The following is a 20182-nucleotide window of genomic DNA, read 5'->3' on the forward strand; positions in this document are numbered from 1 at the left end:
CAAGCGGTCATCCCATTCGACGCGCTCGGTAAGCGGATGGAATAGTAGCTTTAAAGCTTGCATTAGGTTAGGTAGGTACTTTCCCCTAAACTAAAACATGAATATTTCAGTTCTGCATTGAAATTTAACTTTGTGTCCATGCACATTTTTGGGCTCATTCTACACCGTCAGCATTCCGTACTACCACTTAAAAAAATGTCCCGAGATGTCCGTTCCATTACGTCACGTTTTAGTACTTCACTTGTACGTGTTTGACGCACGGACGTAGAGAGTAAACTGGATAGTGTACACTGGCCAAAAAGTGTGTCCACATGAGAGGTCAAACCTGAGCCCTCCATCTCTTTCTAATTAGGGTGACCATAAGTCATATGAATGTGGGATATTAGCATAAGATGGAATGTATAGTTTGGCCAGGATCTTTTCTCATTCGTGCATAATCAGAGAGAATCATACTGTATTTACCCTATGCTAGTATAATTGCCCCAGAAAAGAGATGGATATAGTTTTTTTCTCTTCTGTAAAACGCTTCACACAACCTTACTTAATTTAGTCGTTATAAAGCTTTTAGTCGTTATAAAAGCTGTTACAGATGGGATGGGCGTATTGGATCGCGATCAATGCGATCGTGGTTTATTGTGAGGAAGGTGGTCCGCCGTACGTCCATCGTACGTATTGGGTGAAAACCAGCGTAGTGTCTTACAGACACTGCTTATGCTGAGCGGCATCCTATTTGGTGTATGTTTACTGTATTGTTAACTTTATGGTGTACTTACCGTAATGTAGGTATGTTTTTGTACGCCAAATAAATATTTTCTATTTCTATCAAAGACAGCTATAAGAGAGAGCGAGACAAATACCCAGGGTCGGGTAAAACGTTGTAGTTGTACTTGGTAATTCGCAAATCGTATCGATTAAAAACGCTGCCTTCGGTCGTGTTTTAATTTATCACCACTCGTTGCGAATTTAATTCCTACTTTCAACACTTGCAACGCAAATAAATTTATATTATTACTATGCCCACTGGTTATCGATACTAGTCATTTTGTGAAGCCCTAGCGTAGCGTAACAATTTATGTTTTTACACGAAATTATCTTGATTATTGACTAAAATGATAAAATATTAGCACACGACGAAATAAAAACTTACATTTAACTGTGTAAACCGGCATTCTACACTATTTATGCTCTTCATAATTCATAATTTAACAAAATACCTATCACTATCAATATCATACTCATGGTGTGTTCATATACGTGATGACTTCCCTTTTGCATACTTTAGCTATTCTTTAAGCGTTAGCGTCATCGTAGATCTGTAATTGAAACAACATTTTCAAATTTGCCGCTTTTGTATACTGACGGAAATGTCGGCCCAACCTATATAGAATCGATTACATATATATAAATAGTTAGAATTAACGTTCCAGTAATTAAATACTATGTATAAAAATATGAGTCTGTAATGTCCAATCTGTAATGTAAGGACTTCGGATTTAATTTTTGGCAATTATGTAGCTCTCATTACGTGAACCGAATAATTAAACATGCCAAAATAAGTATATCTTTATTTATTTATTAGTATACTATTTAGGTAAAGTTATTTTTACATTAAGTAGGAAATAACAATTTTGTAAGACCGATCCAAATCGTACCGACATCATGGTGACCCTAATCGTCATCAAGTTGGGGATACCAATTAATATTCAAAGTTACTACAATTTCTACCATATTCAATTTACTGTTTTTTTTGTTGCGCACATGCTTGGCTTAATCAGTTAATAATATTAACATCATAATAATTAACAAATTACTTAAAAGATATCAGAACTGTAATTAGAATATAGCACTAAAATAGTATAAGAAGGTAATGAATTTCAGTAGTATATTGATATAATTTCTATCACAATGGTATCTTTTTAACATTGGCAACATGTGCGAGTGAGACACAGGGCTCAGGTTTTTCTATCTCATGTGGACCGTTTTCTCTAGTCTGGTACGAACAACATTCTGTCTCGGTGATAAGGTTCAAATTAGTATGGCAAAAAAACTGACAACTCGCTCCAGTTTAAACAATATAACTTCATGGTTTGACGTACCTACTTAGTGGAATCTACAATTTCCATACAAATGTGGCTTTCCATTCAGACAATGCAATGGTCCTTATGTTTCATGTGCAATAAGAACCTTTTTATAAGAATTTCAGTTGGAAAGGACCTTATTGCACTTGAAGTATAAGGACCCATTTGTAATGGAAAGCCACAAATATTTAGAGGATTTTTTTACTATCAGGATTGAATATGCCAGTGATTTTGAGCTGGAAGAACTAGATAAACAAATTATTATAATATATAGGGTCTGTGAGACTCAGGTCTATTTTTTTTTTGGAAAAAGCTCTTTTGGACCATTTGGAAACACTCATCATTCATTGCGGTGTGAAAACAAACATTGTAGAAAGTATGTAATCGTGACCTTTGAAATTTACAATTTGGAATGTAGGTAGCTTAAAATCGGACCAAGCTAACGCCTCGGCCAGGAGCCACGAAACGTACGCTACGTGCATATAATGTGGGTATTGCTTATGTAGGTAGTATAACAAATGTATGGCAGTCGAAGGCAGCGTCGAGCAAAAAAGAATAATAAAGGTCTGCATACGGTCACGAATTTATTGTATGGACCTCTATATACCTCACCGATAATTGCATGTGATTTCCGTTCCATTCCGGTATTTGTAGCAAGGTCTGTCGAGGCCTTACAGAATATACCGTCCGTGACCATAGACAATCCGCCCATTCTGGTGCTAAATTCAGTTCGTCTGGATGCGCCTTTACCTTAAATTAATCTTGCAAAAAAATTCATCTCTTACACCGCGCCATCTAGTTTACACTTTTGTCCCTAGTTAGCTAATGAGAGTAATCAGAAAAGCCATCTTCTGTACTAGCGACCTCTAGTCTGTTTTGGCTTAATGGTCACAAGACTGACACTGGGGGATATGGTAGTGTGCGTGAATGCATGAAATTGCAATATTTTGCAGTTTTGTCAGATTTTGATGAAATGAGACACTGTTGAGTGGAATATATTTCGATTTAGACGTAATATTTTTTATTGTTTGCGCCAATATTAACACATCTTAGAAAATTGTTTGGGTTTTGAAAGAAATAGTGATAATCCGCAATTTGTGCACAATCACGCCATCTTTTGGTGGCTAGTCGGCAGGACAGCCCTACACATCCACCTTAATACAAAGGAATAAGATGCAATGTACTAACTGGCGAGATACGTGTGACGTCACGCCGTATTTATTTGATTAGTGTCAAATACTTTTCCCATTACAATAGGAATGTGTAGCCAAGTTTTTGACGGTAGATCCAAGCTTGCCAACTGCGTAAAATAATTAATTTATCTAGGACGGAAACAGATTTCGTGGAAAGGAAAGGTCGAAAATCTTGAGTTGTCTCTTGGTCACGAGTTATTTTGGCTTTAAAACATTATATACAATAGAACCCGCTTAATACGATCACATCTAGTATAATTTCCCACTTGGGGTTAACTGCTTGTAATAGGTGTCTATATAATTATGATCATAAAAAAATATGCGGTCCTTTTACTTATCTAAGACTATTGTAATCTTATTCTTCCTCGATTCCTCATGACTGAGGATCACGACCACATGAGGTTGTTATTTTTTGCACCTAGGCTCTCCATTCTGCACGATTTTCCGCCTTCCTAATAATAGGCGCCTGTGTAGATCCCTGGCAGACCTTTACAGTGTCCACCCAGCGGGTTGGTGGATGTCCACTACCCCGTCCTCCATCCACCATGCCAACCATAATGCGCTTTTCAAAGTTGTCCGGCTCCTGCCTGGCCACGTGTCCTAAGTAGTTAAGGATCCGCTGGAGGCAAATGGCTGATAAACGGCACTGGATTTTCAATTCCGTCAGGATTGACTATTGTAATCAGAGACAGGTAAAATACCTATTTCGAAGCAATTTAAGGTGACGTAGCAATACTTGTTTTATGACTTACCAGAGCCGTTTAGATTTCTTTTGTATTACGTTTATTGTTGAGATCTTAGCTAATTGACCGGGCGTTAGCAAATATTTCCGTTCAGCTTAGGCAATAATGCTTTCGTATCTCCGGATGTTCTCCTCTACAGATCGCTATTCTCAACCGGGTCTTGTAAAATTTTGTGAGGAGGCTCGATGATTAAATAGATTTTTGTGTCGATTCAGTTTTTGTAATTTTTTTGAAATGGCGGATCCATACATTTATTGAGTTTTAAACTATGCTCGCGAGGTCTACAGCTCACAGAGCCACTACCCTATAATATATTTAATGCCAAGAATTGTCTTCTTCATCTACACTACACTGGACTTAAAATCGCTGTCAACATGTTATGATGGTGTGGGTGTGTACTTTTCTTGATTAGCTGTGACGTGAGATGAGATAGTCGATAATAACTTGTACATATACACACCTACACTGTCGTTTTGTATTCGATCTACCTACCTGTTTGCCGTTTGCCTAGTAATAACTGACACTTGTTATTGGATTGCAAAACAACCTAGGGGGCTTGGCAAATACGTCACATCACGTCAAACGAGTTCGGTTCACGTGTGTCGCAATCTATCTTGGAAATTCTCTGGATTCGTGTTTTTATATAAATAACTAATTGCTTATAAATGATTAACCTATTAGCTTTAAAACAAAATTTTAGACGGTGCAATTGTACTTCATTAGTTGACATTCAGAAAGCGCATTGTACCTATTATCACAGAATAAATAATAGTACTAGGTACAGAAGACTCACTTTCTAACAAAACGCGTCTGTTACGATAAGGACAGATATGGCCGCTAGGTGGCGACAGCGCCACGCGCGGCTTATGGCTAGCCACCAAAATTGGTGTGGAACGGATGTACTTTTAGCTACCTATAGCAAAGCGACGGAATCGCGGAATGAGCCACGCCTGCTATTATACCTACTTGAAAAATAAACTATCCTTATCTTTAATGAGAAATAAACTTTGGTAAATGAAATTAGATTAAGGTAGAATATTGGTTCCTGTCACTAAAGCATGTACAGTCAGCCATAGTGACGGCCAAAGTGGCCAAATATACCGGTACCGGTAGTAAAGGTGTGTTAGTATATATCTATTTGATGCCGACTGTACCTATTTTGAGCTACCAGGCTTCTAAAACCATACCTGTAAATAAAATTAGCACACTTTAACCTGTTATGAAATTAGATATAGATGCCCGCTTTTAAGGTGCTTTAATTATATATAGGTACTTATCTAATAATATCCTATAGTTTTCTCAATGTGTGTGCTGGTATTAAAGCTTTACGAGTTACAGATTTCGATGGTCTAAATTTAAACCGGCTATAATATCTACTTAGAGCTGGATCGTTGCCAATATAGCTATTAAGCAATATAATAATTTTGTCCCTTATCAGTTATCACAGTCAATAAAAATAGCAATAACAATACAAGCGCCCTGAGCTGATAGCTTGAGCCCGGGTGCCTGATATGAATTATCATTGTGACCGGCCACAATTCGATAAGCTTTCACTTATGTTTTTAACATTCACGTGTTTTTGGCAGTGACGTCACACATGATCTGATCTCTGATCAAGTCCTTAACATATTGTCAAAACGGTTATTGTTGCTTGGAGTTATTGTCTATACTTAGATAAGTAAATGCCTTTCATGCCATAAATCATTTGAAGATAAGTTGGTGACACTGGTCTGGTCTGATTGATTATTTCTTATAGGTAGGTACTTTCTTTTTGATAAGTACCTACACTATCACACATTGAAATCGTGTTTTCCCCTATGTACCCTGGTCGCCATTCAGGTATTAAAATGGATGTCCAGAAACAAAACTATACTCAAAATTTTAATTTTAAAAAACCATGACTACAGCTAGACCTAATTATATTCGCACGAACAGGTTAAAAATGCAGAAATAATATTTAAAATGTCGCTGGCAGTTTGTGTGTGGCATCTCTTCAATATGCAATGGGTACCTACATCTAGTAAAAATCTTCTATCATTTGGTTGTTTGGTTAGGCCACTACCAGTACTTATTGCGAGATACCATTTGCTTTTTTGGACTAATGGCCTAGTCACGTGGTTTTGTTTATTTACATTCCTAAACGGAATAGTTCTGTTTTTTGATACTGTCAACAACTGAAGACGTCATCAGTTTCAAATAGCCTTTTCAATTAAGTAATATCTGGTTTGTATAATGATTATTAAAAAAATGTTTTAGTGGTTAGTGCGGTGTTTTTGTTAACATTTTTCACCAATCAATTTAAAGAACAATTTAAAGGTCTAATTTAATTTCCCTATGTATCTGAATATTGGTGATACTGAAGATGTTCTTCTCTAGCTTTAAGTTAAACCATGACATTGTCACTGCATTGCCCTCTTAAAAGGTTTTATTTATACGCAACGTTGTTCAATCTAGTATACCCAACGCAAGGTACATATAATAGAAGGAACGGATCGTGGCGGGCTTGCAACATAGTCTAAGCAATTTCGAGGCCAAGCTCCGAGGAATGTAGGCTAACCTACTACTAATAAGTACAATCAGTCGGTTAGAACCAACATAAACAGGCCGCGCGATAACAAAAAAAAATGGAGCGCCCCTCCCAACTTTAACACAGGTATTTTTCGGTTGTTTTTTCTTCTATAGATGAAATAGGTTAGGTTTAGTTAATCTTAAAAAAAAAAGAGCTAACTTAGTTTTCCATCTTATAACGGACGTTCTCAATAATAACAACGATTCTACCAGATTACCTTTGAGTGAACGAAAAAAGAAACGTCTACTACTATGTACAGTCATCTCTGCAGAGAAAAGGTTCCCCTCGTGCATAATTGCATAGAAGTATATTTTCTTAGTTCTAAGTTGCACTGAATTTGTCCTTGGTTCCTTGACTTTTATTCTTTTTGAGGGTTGCGTACCCACAGGGTATAAACGGGACCCTATAACTAAGACTCCACTGTCCGTCTGCCTGTCTGCACCAGACTGTATCTCATGAACCGTGATAGTTAGCTAGACAGTTGAAATTTTCACCGATGATGTATTTATATAATAAGAAATACTAAAAATAGAATAAGTAAAATAAATATTTAAGTGGGGCTCCCATACTATCACAAACGTAATTTTTTGCGTAATGGTACGGAACCCTGCTTGCGCGAGGCCGACTAGCACTTGGCCGGTTTTTTAATTTTACAACAATACGTGCCTAGAAATGGGTATAAGACTGTAGAGCCTAAATAACTTATCTTGAAAATATACTACTTATCACTAAGAAAAAAAAAAGAAAAAAAAAATGCGTTTATTTTCAGACAACAAGGTCCATAGTAAGAAATGCTGTTTTCGCCTGTTTACACTGTTGAATGCCGAAAGACGCGCGTGACGTCACACTATTAATCTTTATTGACATGCAAAACAATTCCTCTAGTCGACCATCATGCGAGGAAAATAAAATTGCCAGTGAATTTTAGATCCATAGTATAGGAAATCCTTTGATTTAACAAAGAACAAAACAAATCAAATGCAACTTTCTTACAAATGAAAGTAAAATTGGCGGCTAGGATATGAATTGCATAGGTGCAGTAATTTGGGGTCACCACATCGCAGGTGTGGACCCTTAGGTCTGCGACCTTCAACTTTGCCCGTACATTGTAGGGGGAAACGTTAATCGTAGAACTTACACGCGCTGTCACTTTAAAGTCTGCAGAGTTAACATGGTCCGACTCTAAAAATAATTGCTATTGTTTTATTATACCAATCTTATCAAGGCCAGAGGTGAGTCGTACCAATAACTTCAAAACAATATCACTTTTTATCAAACTTATCATGTTTTTCCTAAAAGACCTTAGTAACACGAGTGACGATTGCTATTATAATAAATGAGAAATACCTACGGCTACGTAGTGAATAACACCGAGAAAGTAATTCATATGAGCAATTTTAATATTTATGAAATGAGTCTTAATCAATCAATCAATCAATCAAATTCTTTATTTCAGGCAAAAAATATACCCATACATAATTACAAACAATAATAACATCATAATAAAATTAAAAATAAACTTAAATATACATGTCAACACAATTACATTAAAATTAAATTAAAATTAAATTAAATTGAAATTAAATTGAAATTAAATTGAAATTAAATTGAAATTAAATTTAAATTAAATCAAAAATAAATTAAATTAACATTAAAATCACAATAACTATTTACATTAAATTATATACAGTGCCTCTAGATCCCATATGTAGGTCATTCCAGTGCCTCCAGAGTGTACCCGCGGGATTTCCAGGAATGAGCTGAAGCAGACTGTTGGAACTGTCACATACTCGGCGCATGAGGGATGCAGTGCGTTTACGGATTATCGCAATAAACGCGTCCACTCTAGCCTCCGCAAACATCCCCGAGGCGCTACAGTAACGTGGCAGTCCCATCAGCATGCGGAAACCATTATTGTATTGGACACGCAGGGCATTGAGGGTCTTTTTCGTGTAATTTGTCCATAGGCTGCACGCGTAAAAGGACTGGCAAAAAGCCTTAAAAAGGGTCTTTTTGACATCCCCGTCACACCGTGCAAACCTACGTGACAGCATGTTGCACCTTACTGACAATGCCCTGCGCTCCCTTTCTATGTCAGCATCATCCTGGAGGTCCTCGGTGACCCAGTGCCCGAGGTACTTGAACCGTGAAACTCTATTTAGAGGAACACCACATAAATATACAGCAGGAACTGACGTAAACTCCTTTTTGCCTGCCTTGAAAACGAGTAGTTCGCTCTTCTTGGTGTTGTACATCAGGCCATGGGCCACCGCATACTCCTCACAGATCTTTAACAGTTTGACAAGAGCGCTGATCGCCGGGCACAGCAGCACCATATCATCTGCATAGCTGATATTGTTAACAATGGTACCGCCAATTGAGCATCCAATACCCGTGCTGCTGAGCCTAGCGATCAACTCATCCATGTACAAGTTAAACAACCTGGGTGAGCTGAGACCACCTTGTCTCACACCACACGTTAACCGGTACATGTCTGAAAACGCTCCCGCCCATCTCACCTGGTTGGTTTGGTTCCCGTACCAATAACGGAAGAGGTTAACCACCCCCCTCGGAGTACTCGTACAGCTTTCAAGTTTGTCCCACAAAATGTCATAGGAGACCATATCAAAAGCTTTTGACAGATCCAAAAAACAGGCAAATATAGGCGTTTTATCATCGTTGTAGTACTGGACGGTATGCTTCAAACAGAGAATCGCACTCTCCGTTGATACATTAGGTTTAAAGCCAAACTGTGCATCGTGCGATTGGACATGTTTTGACAGCAGGCTATCAAGCAGTCCGTCCAGCACTTTAGCGGATACCGTTGCTAGAGATATTGGCCTGTAGTTGGATCCGTCAGAAGCATCTCCAGTTTTATTTTTGGCAATAGGCACCACAATAGTCCTCATGAGATCATCGGGAAGGTAACAATGGCTAATGCCTATACTTATTAGTCTGAAAACGTTGAAGGTGCCTTGGTAAGGGCCTCATGGCTATAGGTACATGTATATTATGTATGTACTTTATAATAGGTACATCACCCCACACGAAGTGTGTATTGTCAATGATTTATCGGGCGTTGTTCTGAACTAGCAAAATTAATCTAAAAATGTGATATGGCGGTACTTGAGCAAAATATTGCTTGTGTGTATTTAACAAATATGGATTCATGCTTTGTTATTTTCTATTCTAGAAATATCATATGTACTTAGCACATTATCACAAATATCACAATATTGATGGCATTATGGATTATCGTCGATATTTCTTGTTAGATAGCTGTTTATGTCATCATAAGTTTGTCTTGATTAACTCAGTTGTTATCAAAACAGGTTGACAGTAAATGAATGTTTTTCTAAAACCACTTAGCCACTTGCTAACGCACTTATTGATTGCAGCTATTAATAATAATTTAATAGTCCAACATTACTCCTGCGACATATTTCAAAATATTGATTTTGCTAGAAGTAGTTACGAATGTTTTCGGTTTTTAATTTGAGATTAAGGTTCATTTACAAGTGTTTATATCACAGATCACTATACCTTCCTACTATAGTTCGTTTTTTTTAGCATTAGAAATAAAGTAAACAATCTTGACGTGTCTTTTAATTGAAAAACACATTTTAAAAATAAGTTACGGCAAATATGTAACAATTATGAATCTAATACGATCATTTATATTCTTCTGCTTTCATAAGTAATAGTTACTGATTTTTTAAAAGCGTTTTTCAATTAAAAGACATGTCAAGATCGATTACCTTCTTTGAAATTCTTTCTAATGCTAAAAAAAACGAACTATAGATGGGCAAGGAAAGTTGACCTGCGCTCATAACAGATTGGCGCGGGCGCCCCCATATCAATCTAGTTTGTGAGCACATTCCGAGCAATTCAGCTCTACAGGTACCTAAATAAAAAAAAACAATCGTATTATAATGTAAGACAACGATATTTGTAATAATCCCTCAAGATAGAGTAGGTAGGTACCTAAGGTGAAGAACATACTACATTGAGGAAACCACAAGAATGACCTACAAAGCCGTTGTTCAATGTTTATTTAAAAAAACCCGGACATGTGCGATTCGGATTCGCCCACTGAGGGTTCCGTGTTTTTTAGTATTTGTTGTTATAGCGGCAACAGAAAAATATCATCTGTGAAAAACTGTCTAGCCATCACGGTTCATGTCATGAGATACAGGATCCCGTTTTTAGGGTTCCATACCCAAAGGGAAAAACTGAATCCTATTACTAAGACTCCACTGTCCGTCTGTCTGCCTGTCACCAGCTTGTATCTCATGAACCGTGATAGCTAGACAGCTGAAATTTTCACAGGTGATGTATTTCTGTTGGCGCTATAACAACAAATACTAAAAACAGAATAAAATAAATATTTAAGTGTGGCTCCCATACAACAAACGCGATTTATATGCCGTTTTTTTTGCGTAATGGTACGGAACCCTTCGTGCGCGAGTCCGACTCGCACTTGGCCGGTTTTTACCCTTTGGGTACGGAACCCTAATAATAGGTGGAAAGTTTTTACAACACTGGCGAATAATTTTAACTTCTTTCATGTTTGTGCCAAAAACTAGGCGTTCGACGATTTTGCGAGTGACCTGTGACGTGACGCTATTCTGAGCATGTTGACGTCCTATCTTTGAACTCTTGGAGCTTGAATAAGTTCAGGGAAAATGGATCTTCGTGCGGAGGGCGCTTAAGTCATTATTTCACGATACTCCCGTACATATCCGACGCTAGGCGACGAAGGTGCCTAACGCATGACAAGCCTTTTTTGCCTGAGAGTGACGTAAAGTCACGCGGTAAGCCGAGGGAGTGCGTTCGCGGACAGCTCCCATTGGCCCGTGCATATAGTGACGTCACAAGCAAAATAAATGTTATTTTGAAACGTTATCGAGACATTAGATACTTGTTTATGTGTTTACAACACGGTATATAAAGCATCTGCGCTTATTCTACGGTTTCAGTCTGTAACGCCTATTAAACGCTCCTATAGTTTTTTTTTTACTTTAGTTTTTACATTAGCGCCACCTCTTGAAGAGTGTGTGTTAACTCTGTAGATATAAATAAACTCTCTTTCGCACACTCTTGTTTTAGGACAGTACGGTGTGTTGCTTACGGACGATTGTGTGATATATTTTCTTTAAAAGATGTTTAGAAAACAGCGTAATGTGTTGGCACAAGTCAACAATTACTTTACGTAAGTGCTTTAACATGATAAGGCATTGTATTTTGAATTGTTTTGTGTCGATTGTTTGCGTTATCATTATCATTTTACATAGGATTGTTCGGGAAAACCATTGTAGCGTTACGTTGCGTCGCAAAACGTGGCATACATTTATCTATATCTTATTTTGAGCGCGGGAAGAATTGTGAGACTATCCTTAAATTTTAAGTATCGCGGCTCCGCTTGTGGAATTTAGTCTGCGATCTTTTTCTGCCCGTTACAGTCATAAGGGAACGTTTTCTTAAAATAAATCCTTTGTTAGAGTAAGAGTTACAATAGAAATACATACATACGCACTAGTTTAGCCGTGGAAATGTAATAGACAGAGTTAGTTTCGCATTTATGTTTAGTATTTATAGATTGCTGTTGCTATGTCGCGACGCGATATCGACATCAGTGCAAGTGACTGTTTACAATAACTAACTCATCAATCTCATCATTATATTTCCAGAGATTTCGAGCCTTTCGCCGCCTCACCCCCCGGGCAGGATGATGCCTTCTTCATCCGATACCCCAACACCAAAGCTATGTTCGGAGCCAACCTAGAGCGCGACGTCGCGAAAATCGTCAAAGAACCGACGGGGCTTAAAGAGAAGGATTGGTCGAAGCACACCAAGCCGTGCCAAGACGTGCTTCACGGCATCGCGCCAATCAACACAGCTGGTAAGTCTTTTATTATAGTTTGCTCATTAACTTCAAAGTTTCGTGCATTTTTAACCTTAACGTCATTGGAATAAGGCACAAAAATGCGTATATAGCTTTTTAGTCGACTGCAATAATCGCCAATTTAACCTTGGCATTGGTATTGGCTTTCATGTAATGAACTCTACTGTTCTTTGAACAAAATACAATGCATTTGACATTCTAAATGGACTAAAAGTCGATGATCTATAAATGTGTTACTAAAAAATTTATAGTTTTTGCTTTTTTTGTAGTTGGTTCCCGAAACAAAATAAAAGCTGGTTTCTAAATACCTACCTACCATTTCAGTATCGATGTAAGAAGGTCACGACTGATTATTGATTAATTATTTCGATCATTCTACTTGTTCCGCCCCTGTTTGGCATAGCTCACCCCTACGTAAGATATTAAGAGAAAAACGAAAATATCATAAACGTTGGAAATTATACGGCAACCCCTTAGACTATCAGACTTTTAGTACTCTGCGCAAACGAGCCAACAAATTAGAGCTGGAATGTTATAATAATTATATATCTTATTCAGAAAGTAAAATCAAAAGTCATCCTAATTTTTTCTGGTCTTACGTAAAGTCTATATTCTCTAAAAATAAACCACCTCAATCAATGCACTATAAAGGCATAACTAGTTCTGACGGCGAACAGATATGTAATTTTTTCAATTGTCATTTTCAATCAGTTTTTGAAAAACCTATTAATCTAGACCTGGGTGACATAATAAATAGTCCAGCGCCTGATTCTATTATCGATCTAGGTACCATAGAGATAAATTACAACACAGTTTTACAATATTTAAAAACAGTTAATGTCCATAAAGGTGCTGGACCCGATGGCATTCATCCGCTTCTAATCAAATCTTGCAGTTCTACCCTTGCAACTCCTATCACCTTACTATATACTAAGTCAATTAAAGACGGCGTTGTGCCCAAAACTTGGAAACAAGCATGGGTCACTCCTATTCCCAAGGGTTCAGTAACTAGTGATGTTGTAAATTACCGTCCCATTTCTAAATTATGTATTCTTGGTAAGTTGCTTGAAAAAATTGTTACTGACCAATTATTTAATGTTGTACGTCGCCATATAGTTCCAAATCAGCATGGTTTTTATAAGGGTAGATCTGTTGACAGTAATTTACTAACCTTTACTGATGAAATTTATAGTGCAATGGATGATGGTTATAGTGTGGACGCTATTTATACTGATTTTTCCAAGGCATTCGACAAAATTTGTCACTATACGCTATTGTCTAAGCTTTGGAGGCTTGGTATGGTTGGTATGGCTTGGTATACATGGCGACCTCTTTCGCTGGATCAAATCCTACGTTGAAAACAGGAGTCAGGCGGTTGTCTTGTTGGGCTATCAATCTCAATGGATGTCTGTTAGTTCTGGAGTGCCTCAGGGCTCTCACTTAGGTCCATTGCTTTTTACTCTTTATGTGAATGACATGACTAATCACATCCAGAACTCTAAAGTATTACTTTACGCAGATGACACAAAGATTTTTAGGATAGTTAAAAATATTAGCGATTGCGTAAAATTGCAAGATGATTTAAACAACTTAGTTAGCTACTGTGAAATAAATAACCTGTTTCTTAACTTAGATAAATGCAATGTCATCACTTTCTCAAAAAAGAAAAATGTAATTAATTATTCCTACACTCTATCCGGTAAAACCTTAAACAGAGTAACCGAAATCAGAGATCTCGGTGTGATTATGGATAGCAAACTCACTTTTATCCCACACATTGACAAAATGCTAGCAAAATCATACAAACAGTTAGGATTCATTATGCGTGTTGGCAAACCATTTAAAAGCCGCCTAACATATAAAATTCTTTACAATAGTTTTGTTCGAAGTCACCTTGAATTTTGTAGCTCAGTATGGAAACCTTTTTACAAAGTACACATTGACAGAATTGAGCGACTCCAGAAAAGATTTATTAAATCACTGGCCTTCAGGACTGGACTAGCCTATACCGCTGACTATACTGATACTTGTAAACGTCTAAATATACAAACTCTTAGTGACCGTCGTGATGCTAATGATTCCGTTCTGCTCTTCAAAATTTTCCGTTCACAATTAGATGCCCCTATTCTTTTACATAAAATCTGTTTTAGAGTTCCGCGAAGACGAGAGCGCCGTTGTCGTAAAATAAACTTATTTTCTATACCATTCTGCAGGACTGGCTACGGTAGAAACGTATTCATTAAACGCGCATGTAAACTATTTAATGAAAACCTTAAACTTAATGATGTAGACTTCTTTCACTGTACACTAACACAACTTAAGAATGCATTTAAATATTGAATTTAACTAAATTTATAACTTGCTTAACGCATTTAAAATGTATTTTTGACAAAGTATCAAAACATAGATTTACAAATTTCTAGTAATATATAGTAATTGCAATAATACAAATTAAGTCTTTCTCTTATATAGTTAATAGCCACGGACCTATTTATATGTTTTTCTGTTATGAAACTATAGGTCTATTCTTATTGTCTTTAAAATATGTTCATAATCCATGTATGACTGTTTGTTTCTGAATAAATAAAAAAAAAAAAAAAAAATCATTCCAACTATTATCACTTTAATAGACCAATTAACGCCATTAGTGACCTACACTAATTGTGTCAAAGGGTTAATGCACTAAATTTATGTTTCTGCTACTAATACATACATATATCATCATCGAAAGGCTATTAATGTTTTTATCCATGGAGAATTTTGAACATAGATCGATTAGAGTTTTTTCAGTATTAGAAACACTACTGTACTGTACATGTAAACGTAAAGGGTTCATAACGTCGGGATGTATTTTAAATTTACGCGATATAATCCGTTTTCATAGTTTTATTTCATGACTAACTGTCGCGGTAACTGAATACAATATTACCTAATTCAAAGTAGGTAAAGGTGGTCGATGTGTGCAGGTATCAGTTAATAGTGCTTTGTTTATGTAAACACTTGATTGTACATAAGACAGGTTATAAGGGTCTCCCCAGATATATCGACGCGCATTCGGCAAAAGCCGATAGGAAAAAGCTTTATGTCCACGCAATAAGAGCGAAAAAGCCGTCGACGCGTCGGCAGGCGCCGGCCGATGCGAGCCGAGCCGAACGACGACTTTTTCGCTCTTATTGCGTGGACATAAAGCTTTTTCCTATCGGCTTTTGCCGAATGTGCGTCGATATATCTGGGGAGACCCTTATACAATTAAACAGAAACTATGTATACAATGTACAAAGGCGAACTTATCCCATATCCTTTGTAATTTATTTACTGTCGTTTATTTTCACGGACGTATAATCACGGAAGAGCGGTGCCTCCCAACACAGGCGAATATATTGCTTACGGGAGACACAATCCCTCAAATTATATGTAAGTACAGTTTTTTTATGAAATAAATAAGTTTGTATTTTTTTTATTGCAGCGAACCCGATATCGCCGAAGGTGTTGGGCACCGATGAAGAGTTCAAGGGCGAGGGCGCCGCGTGCGGCAACTCCGTTGTCAAGGTTGGTTGATACACTATCGATCTAAACATAATAATACACCTTGAAGTTGATTTCAAGCGGGGCTACCTTGTAGCAGACGTCTTCATGTCAGGTAGAATAGAGACTTATGTTTGCATCTACCGTCGCTGTACAGAAGGAATTTGAAAATGGTTAGATTTCTTCTCGGGTGTTGTCGGTGGGAAGTCAGGGAGGGCGATTCGAATTTTATAATCTCGTTATGAAACTGTTATGGGTATCATCTGTCAGCTGTCAACAGTGATCATATTCAAAGCCGTTTCATAACATGATTATAATTATTAAAGTAACGTTTAGTCATGGTATGTACAGGCCCAAGGAAGCGCCATAGGTATCGGAAAATAATTTTACTTATGTTTATTATAAAAAATCAATGACGTATCGCTATCGTCACATTAATGACCGACTGCGAACGAATACCAAGTGTATACTTTTGTAGGACGAAATAATGTTAAAATATATTGACAATATTGACATACATACAGATGTAGTGCATAATTGTTTTCCATCGTATTCTCTCGGAAAGGTTCGTATTTGTCATACTTCTATAACTGAAATAACAAGATACGTTTCCGTGTAAATACGATGGAAAATAATTATGCACTACATTACGTAACTACATATAACTTTACATTGCTTTCAATTCAATGAATCATTTAATGCATCACATCGGATTTTGACAGCCTGGTTATCACTATTTGTGACTAATTTTGTTTTGAACAGTACACGTGTATGATAAAAAATGATGTTATGGTTCACCGGTTATTAGTCTCTCTGTTATTGTAATGTTTATCATTAATGTTATTGTTACTCATAGGTTACACAGGCGCTATGCAATCTAAGCACACCGCTGTTAGTCTTATGACTTTGGAACAGTAGGTACAATCCTCATCATAAGTCGCGGATCAGACTACGCGTCAAAAGTATCATATTATATGTAGAACAATTAGATCGTGACAGATACTTTGGAACGCGAACTGTAGAGATAGATATACAGCGAACTAGAATATCTCTATTTAGAAAAGTATTCCAGGGTAGTAGATACTTTTGGTGCGTTGTTTCGTCCTCTACTATTGATGCTAACTGTACCATCGTCCACATTGTTAACTGTCCCTCAGTAGACCTTATTACAAAAGGCATGAGGTCCACCGGTGGACAGTTAAGAGTTTTGCTGTTTGTACATAATATTACAGACATATATATAATGACTTCTATGAAATCATAATATTACTGGTCGTTACAGTCAATAAATTGTCACCAAATTGTTATTGAACATTAGGCAATATAAATGTATTCAGTTGGCATGACTCGAGCATTCTTGTGAAAATTTACAAGAATGCTGGCCACAAAAGTGCCAGCTCATTTGCTTTACGTTTTACCGTTATTATTATGTTGATTGTAATCGTGGTTATTGAAGTACTTATTCAAAACCCCTAGAGCGTTAAATGAGAGCGACTTCAATACTGAATTACATTAACCATTTATGTAGTTGTACATGTACATAGAGTTGTGCCGTTCTCGAGAATATTCTCCATTTTTATGGGGAATATTCTCGAGGGAGAACATAAACGGAGAACGTTCTCGAGAACGGCACGACTCTAGTTGTACCTACAGTTTCATAAATCTTTTATGTTGTGCGATTCCATTCAGTAAATTAAGCTAAACGTGTTTTAACTATTCCCTAGTACCTATACAAAAACATACTTGGTTTATTTGACCTCAATCCCACCTCGCGATACACTATTGCTCATTACTCTTAGGTTAATTGGCTGATTAATAAATCAGCATGAACGCTACGACTTGGGGCCCGATAAGGACTGAGCAGGGGGTCGCTCGAACACGGTCAGTTCTCGTGGCGGGATAGCATGATTCTAGTATATAACTGTATCTGGCATGAAAGATGGGGAAGTGACCGAACAGGATAGTCTTATATATCTTTCAGTAGGAGTAGCAGCGAAAGAGCTATTATTGTTTGTCCTTGTCACAGTCTCACATTTTATTTGTTCACCACCGTAAATTTAGTATGGATTATGGTGGGCAACAAATAAGTTCGACCAATCATAGTGTCCGCAATATTGCGTATGTTTTGTCCCTCACGGAGGCACGTGTATACCACTTCTATAGGATTCTACTTTCTATGCGAGAGAGGTATATTCCTCAGCTAAGGCATGCCACCTGCGGAACTACCGAGATCATCAACATTTCGCCATGTGTCTTAATCGATCGAATATGCTAGAGCAGTGGTTCCCAACGTTGAAGTTGGGCTCCGACCCACCTAGCAAAAACTGCCATTTATGTGGCCCGACTCTTGGCTGCCTTAACTGGGGGTGTAAAATATTATTGGTAACTCAAACTTCCTAGTAGTTTCAGGGCCCACTAAATATTCGCTCGCGACACATAGTTTGTGAAATGCTGTGCTAGAGCAATAGAAAGGCCGATAATTAAATGGCCATGTTTGCGCTAGGTCCTCAAATGTCAATTCTAAACTTTACAATCGTCTTTATACTCTCTTCGAGGCAGTTATTCCTTCTTATAAATAGGTATGTACTTAATGTAGGTACAACTTATAGCCTGATAAAGACTCACGGTCGGTCGGACACGTCCAGAAGGCTAATTCGAACGACACCTCAAAATAATATCTATAATGATATTAATGATGTCATTTTGTTATCATTCGCCCGCGCGTCTTTCTCATGCCAATACATATACGGAGAATTGCGAATGAAATGCACGCGCGGGTGATAACTAAATGACATCTTGAATTTGAATTGGCCTCCAGTTCCCTCGGCAATTTTTATCTTTGTTGCGTGTTGCCATTGTTTATAAACATTGCATCATTGGGAGTCTAGTCATGTCTATACTTTGTTATTTTTATCAAGTGTAAGTACCTCTGTATAATCAAGTGTAATGTAGGTAGGTAGGTAGCAGGGGAGCAAGTTAAAAAGTTAAGAAACCTATGACACGGGGTTTTGTCCAATCGGTGGTCCTACATGACCTTCGGGGCAATATACCTATATCTTTCAAACTTGCCATTGTTTGTAAACATTACTTGTACCTAATTAGTGGTGTCACAAAATACAACTATCCAGAGTAGCAAGTTAAAGTATCTACTCTCTCAAACATGTCATTATTTGTAAACATTACATCAGGTTGTAATCACTCGTAGTTGTTTTGTAACGCTGCCACCGAACGCTTAGGTATGTATGTAAATTATTCTTGATATATAGGTGTTTTTAATTAGTAAGTTACGTAGTAAGGCTTCTGTTTCAAACGCACAAATTTGTAAAAAAATATTTGATCATAAATATGATGGGATGTATTCTTTGCGTTGAAGATACTAATGACTTTTTAGTTTAGATACTTTAGGTTTTATTATAATAAATAATAGTATTTATTAACAAACCTATGATACCTATTGCAGTGTTTTTAAGTTTAATTATTTATTTATTTGTGAAGCTACATCTGTCCGTTGTTGGTTTCTTTCTTTTACAACGATAATGTCTGTGATTCTGCTTGATTGTTGTGGGTAGTAGCCATTATTTTTGCATTTCGGTGTTTCTTCCTGGCGGCCTTCTAGGGCGGCTTTTAGCAGTGCAAGTGCAAGGTTTTAGTGACCTTTACTTTTATGGATAAAAAACACGATACTTTGCCGGCGTAACGACCATTTATTTTGTTTAGGACTTTACGGAATCTCATCTGTTCCAACTAGGCGTCACAAACCCGGTTTCACCGAAATCGAAAAAACCGGAAAAACCGGGTTTACAGCCAATTGCAAAAACCGGGTTTTCACTTTAATAAAACCGGCTTTTTCGAGTTTTTCGATTTTACAGTTTTATGTACAAAGTTAAATTTTGAAGAGCAATTAAAAAAAAAACAATACAATATACGCACTAATTGTATAAATGAACAGCTTTTTAGTTTCCAACGTTATATCTATTTGCCCAGTTTTGCAGATAGGCTGCTTAGATGCTCTTTGAAGTTGGCTTCAATCCAGGATGCTTCGGAGATATTTAGGAAGGAAGTTGTTTAGGAGAAGATTGCCCCTGAATTTTACTCTCAGCTCCTTGTTGGCTAGTTTGTTGCACTGGTGAAAGCAGGACACCTCGGTCTTGGAAGTGCTGGGGCACAAA

The 20182-nt window shown here is 37.3% G+C and overlaps 1 protein-coding gene across 2 annotated transcripts in view; it reads left to right on the forward strand.

Moving 5' to 3' along the window:
* The window catches only part of LOC134794298 (pneumococcal serine-rich repeat protein-like), a 47288-nt gene that overhangs the window by 20338 nt on the left and 6768 nt on the right, over positions 1–20182 (forward strand). The window contains exons 1-3 of one of the 2 annotated variants that reach the window (XM_063766059.1): positions 11601–11795; positions 12274–12485; positions 15955–16037. In XM_063766059.1, coding sequence (XP_063622129.1) covers positions 11746–11795; positions 12274–12485; positions 15955–16037 — 345 coding nt within the window. In that variant the 5' untranslated portion in view covers positions 11601–11745. Of the gene's footprint in view, positions 1–11600; positions 11796–12273; positions 12486–15954; positions 16038–20182 lie in introns of those variants that run through there. The other variant, XM_063766060.1, reaches the window with a different exon arrangement.

The sequence above is a fragment of the Cydia splendana genome, chromosome 10 (genome assembly GCF_910591565.1).
Source record: "Cydia splendana chromosome 10, ilCydSple1.2, whole genome shotgun sequence".
In the NCBI taxonomy this organism is placed as follows: Eukaryota; Metazoa; Arthropoda; class Insecta; order Lepidoptera; family Tortricidae; genus Cydia; species Cydia splendana.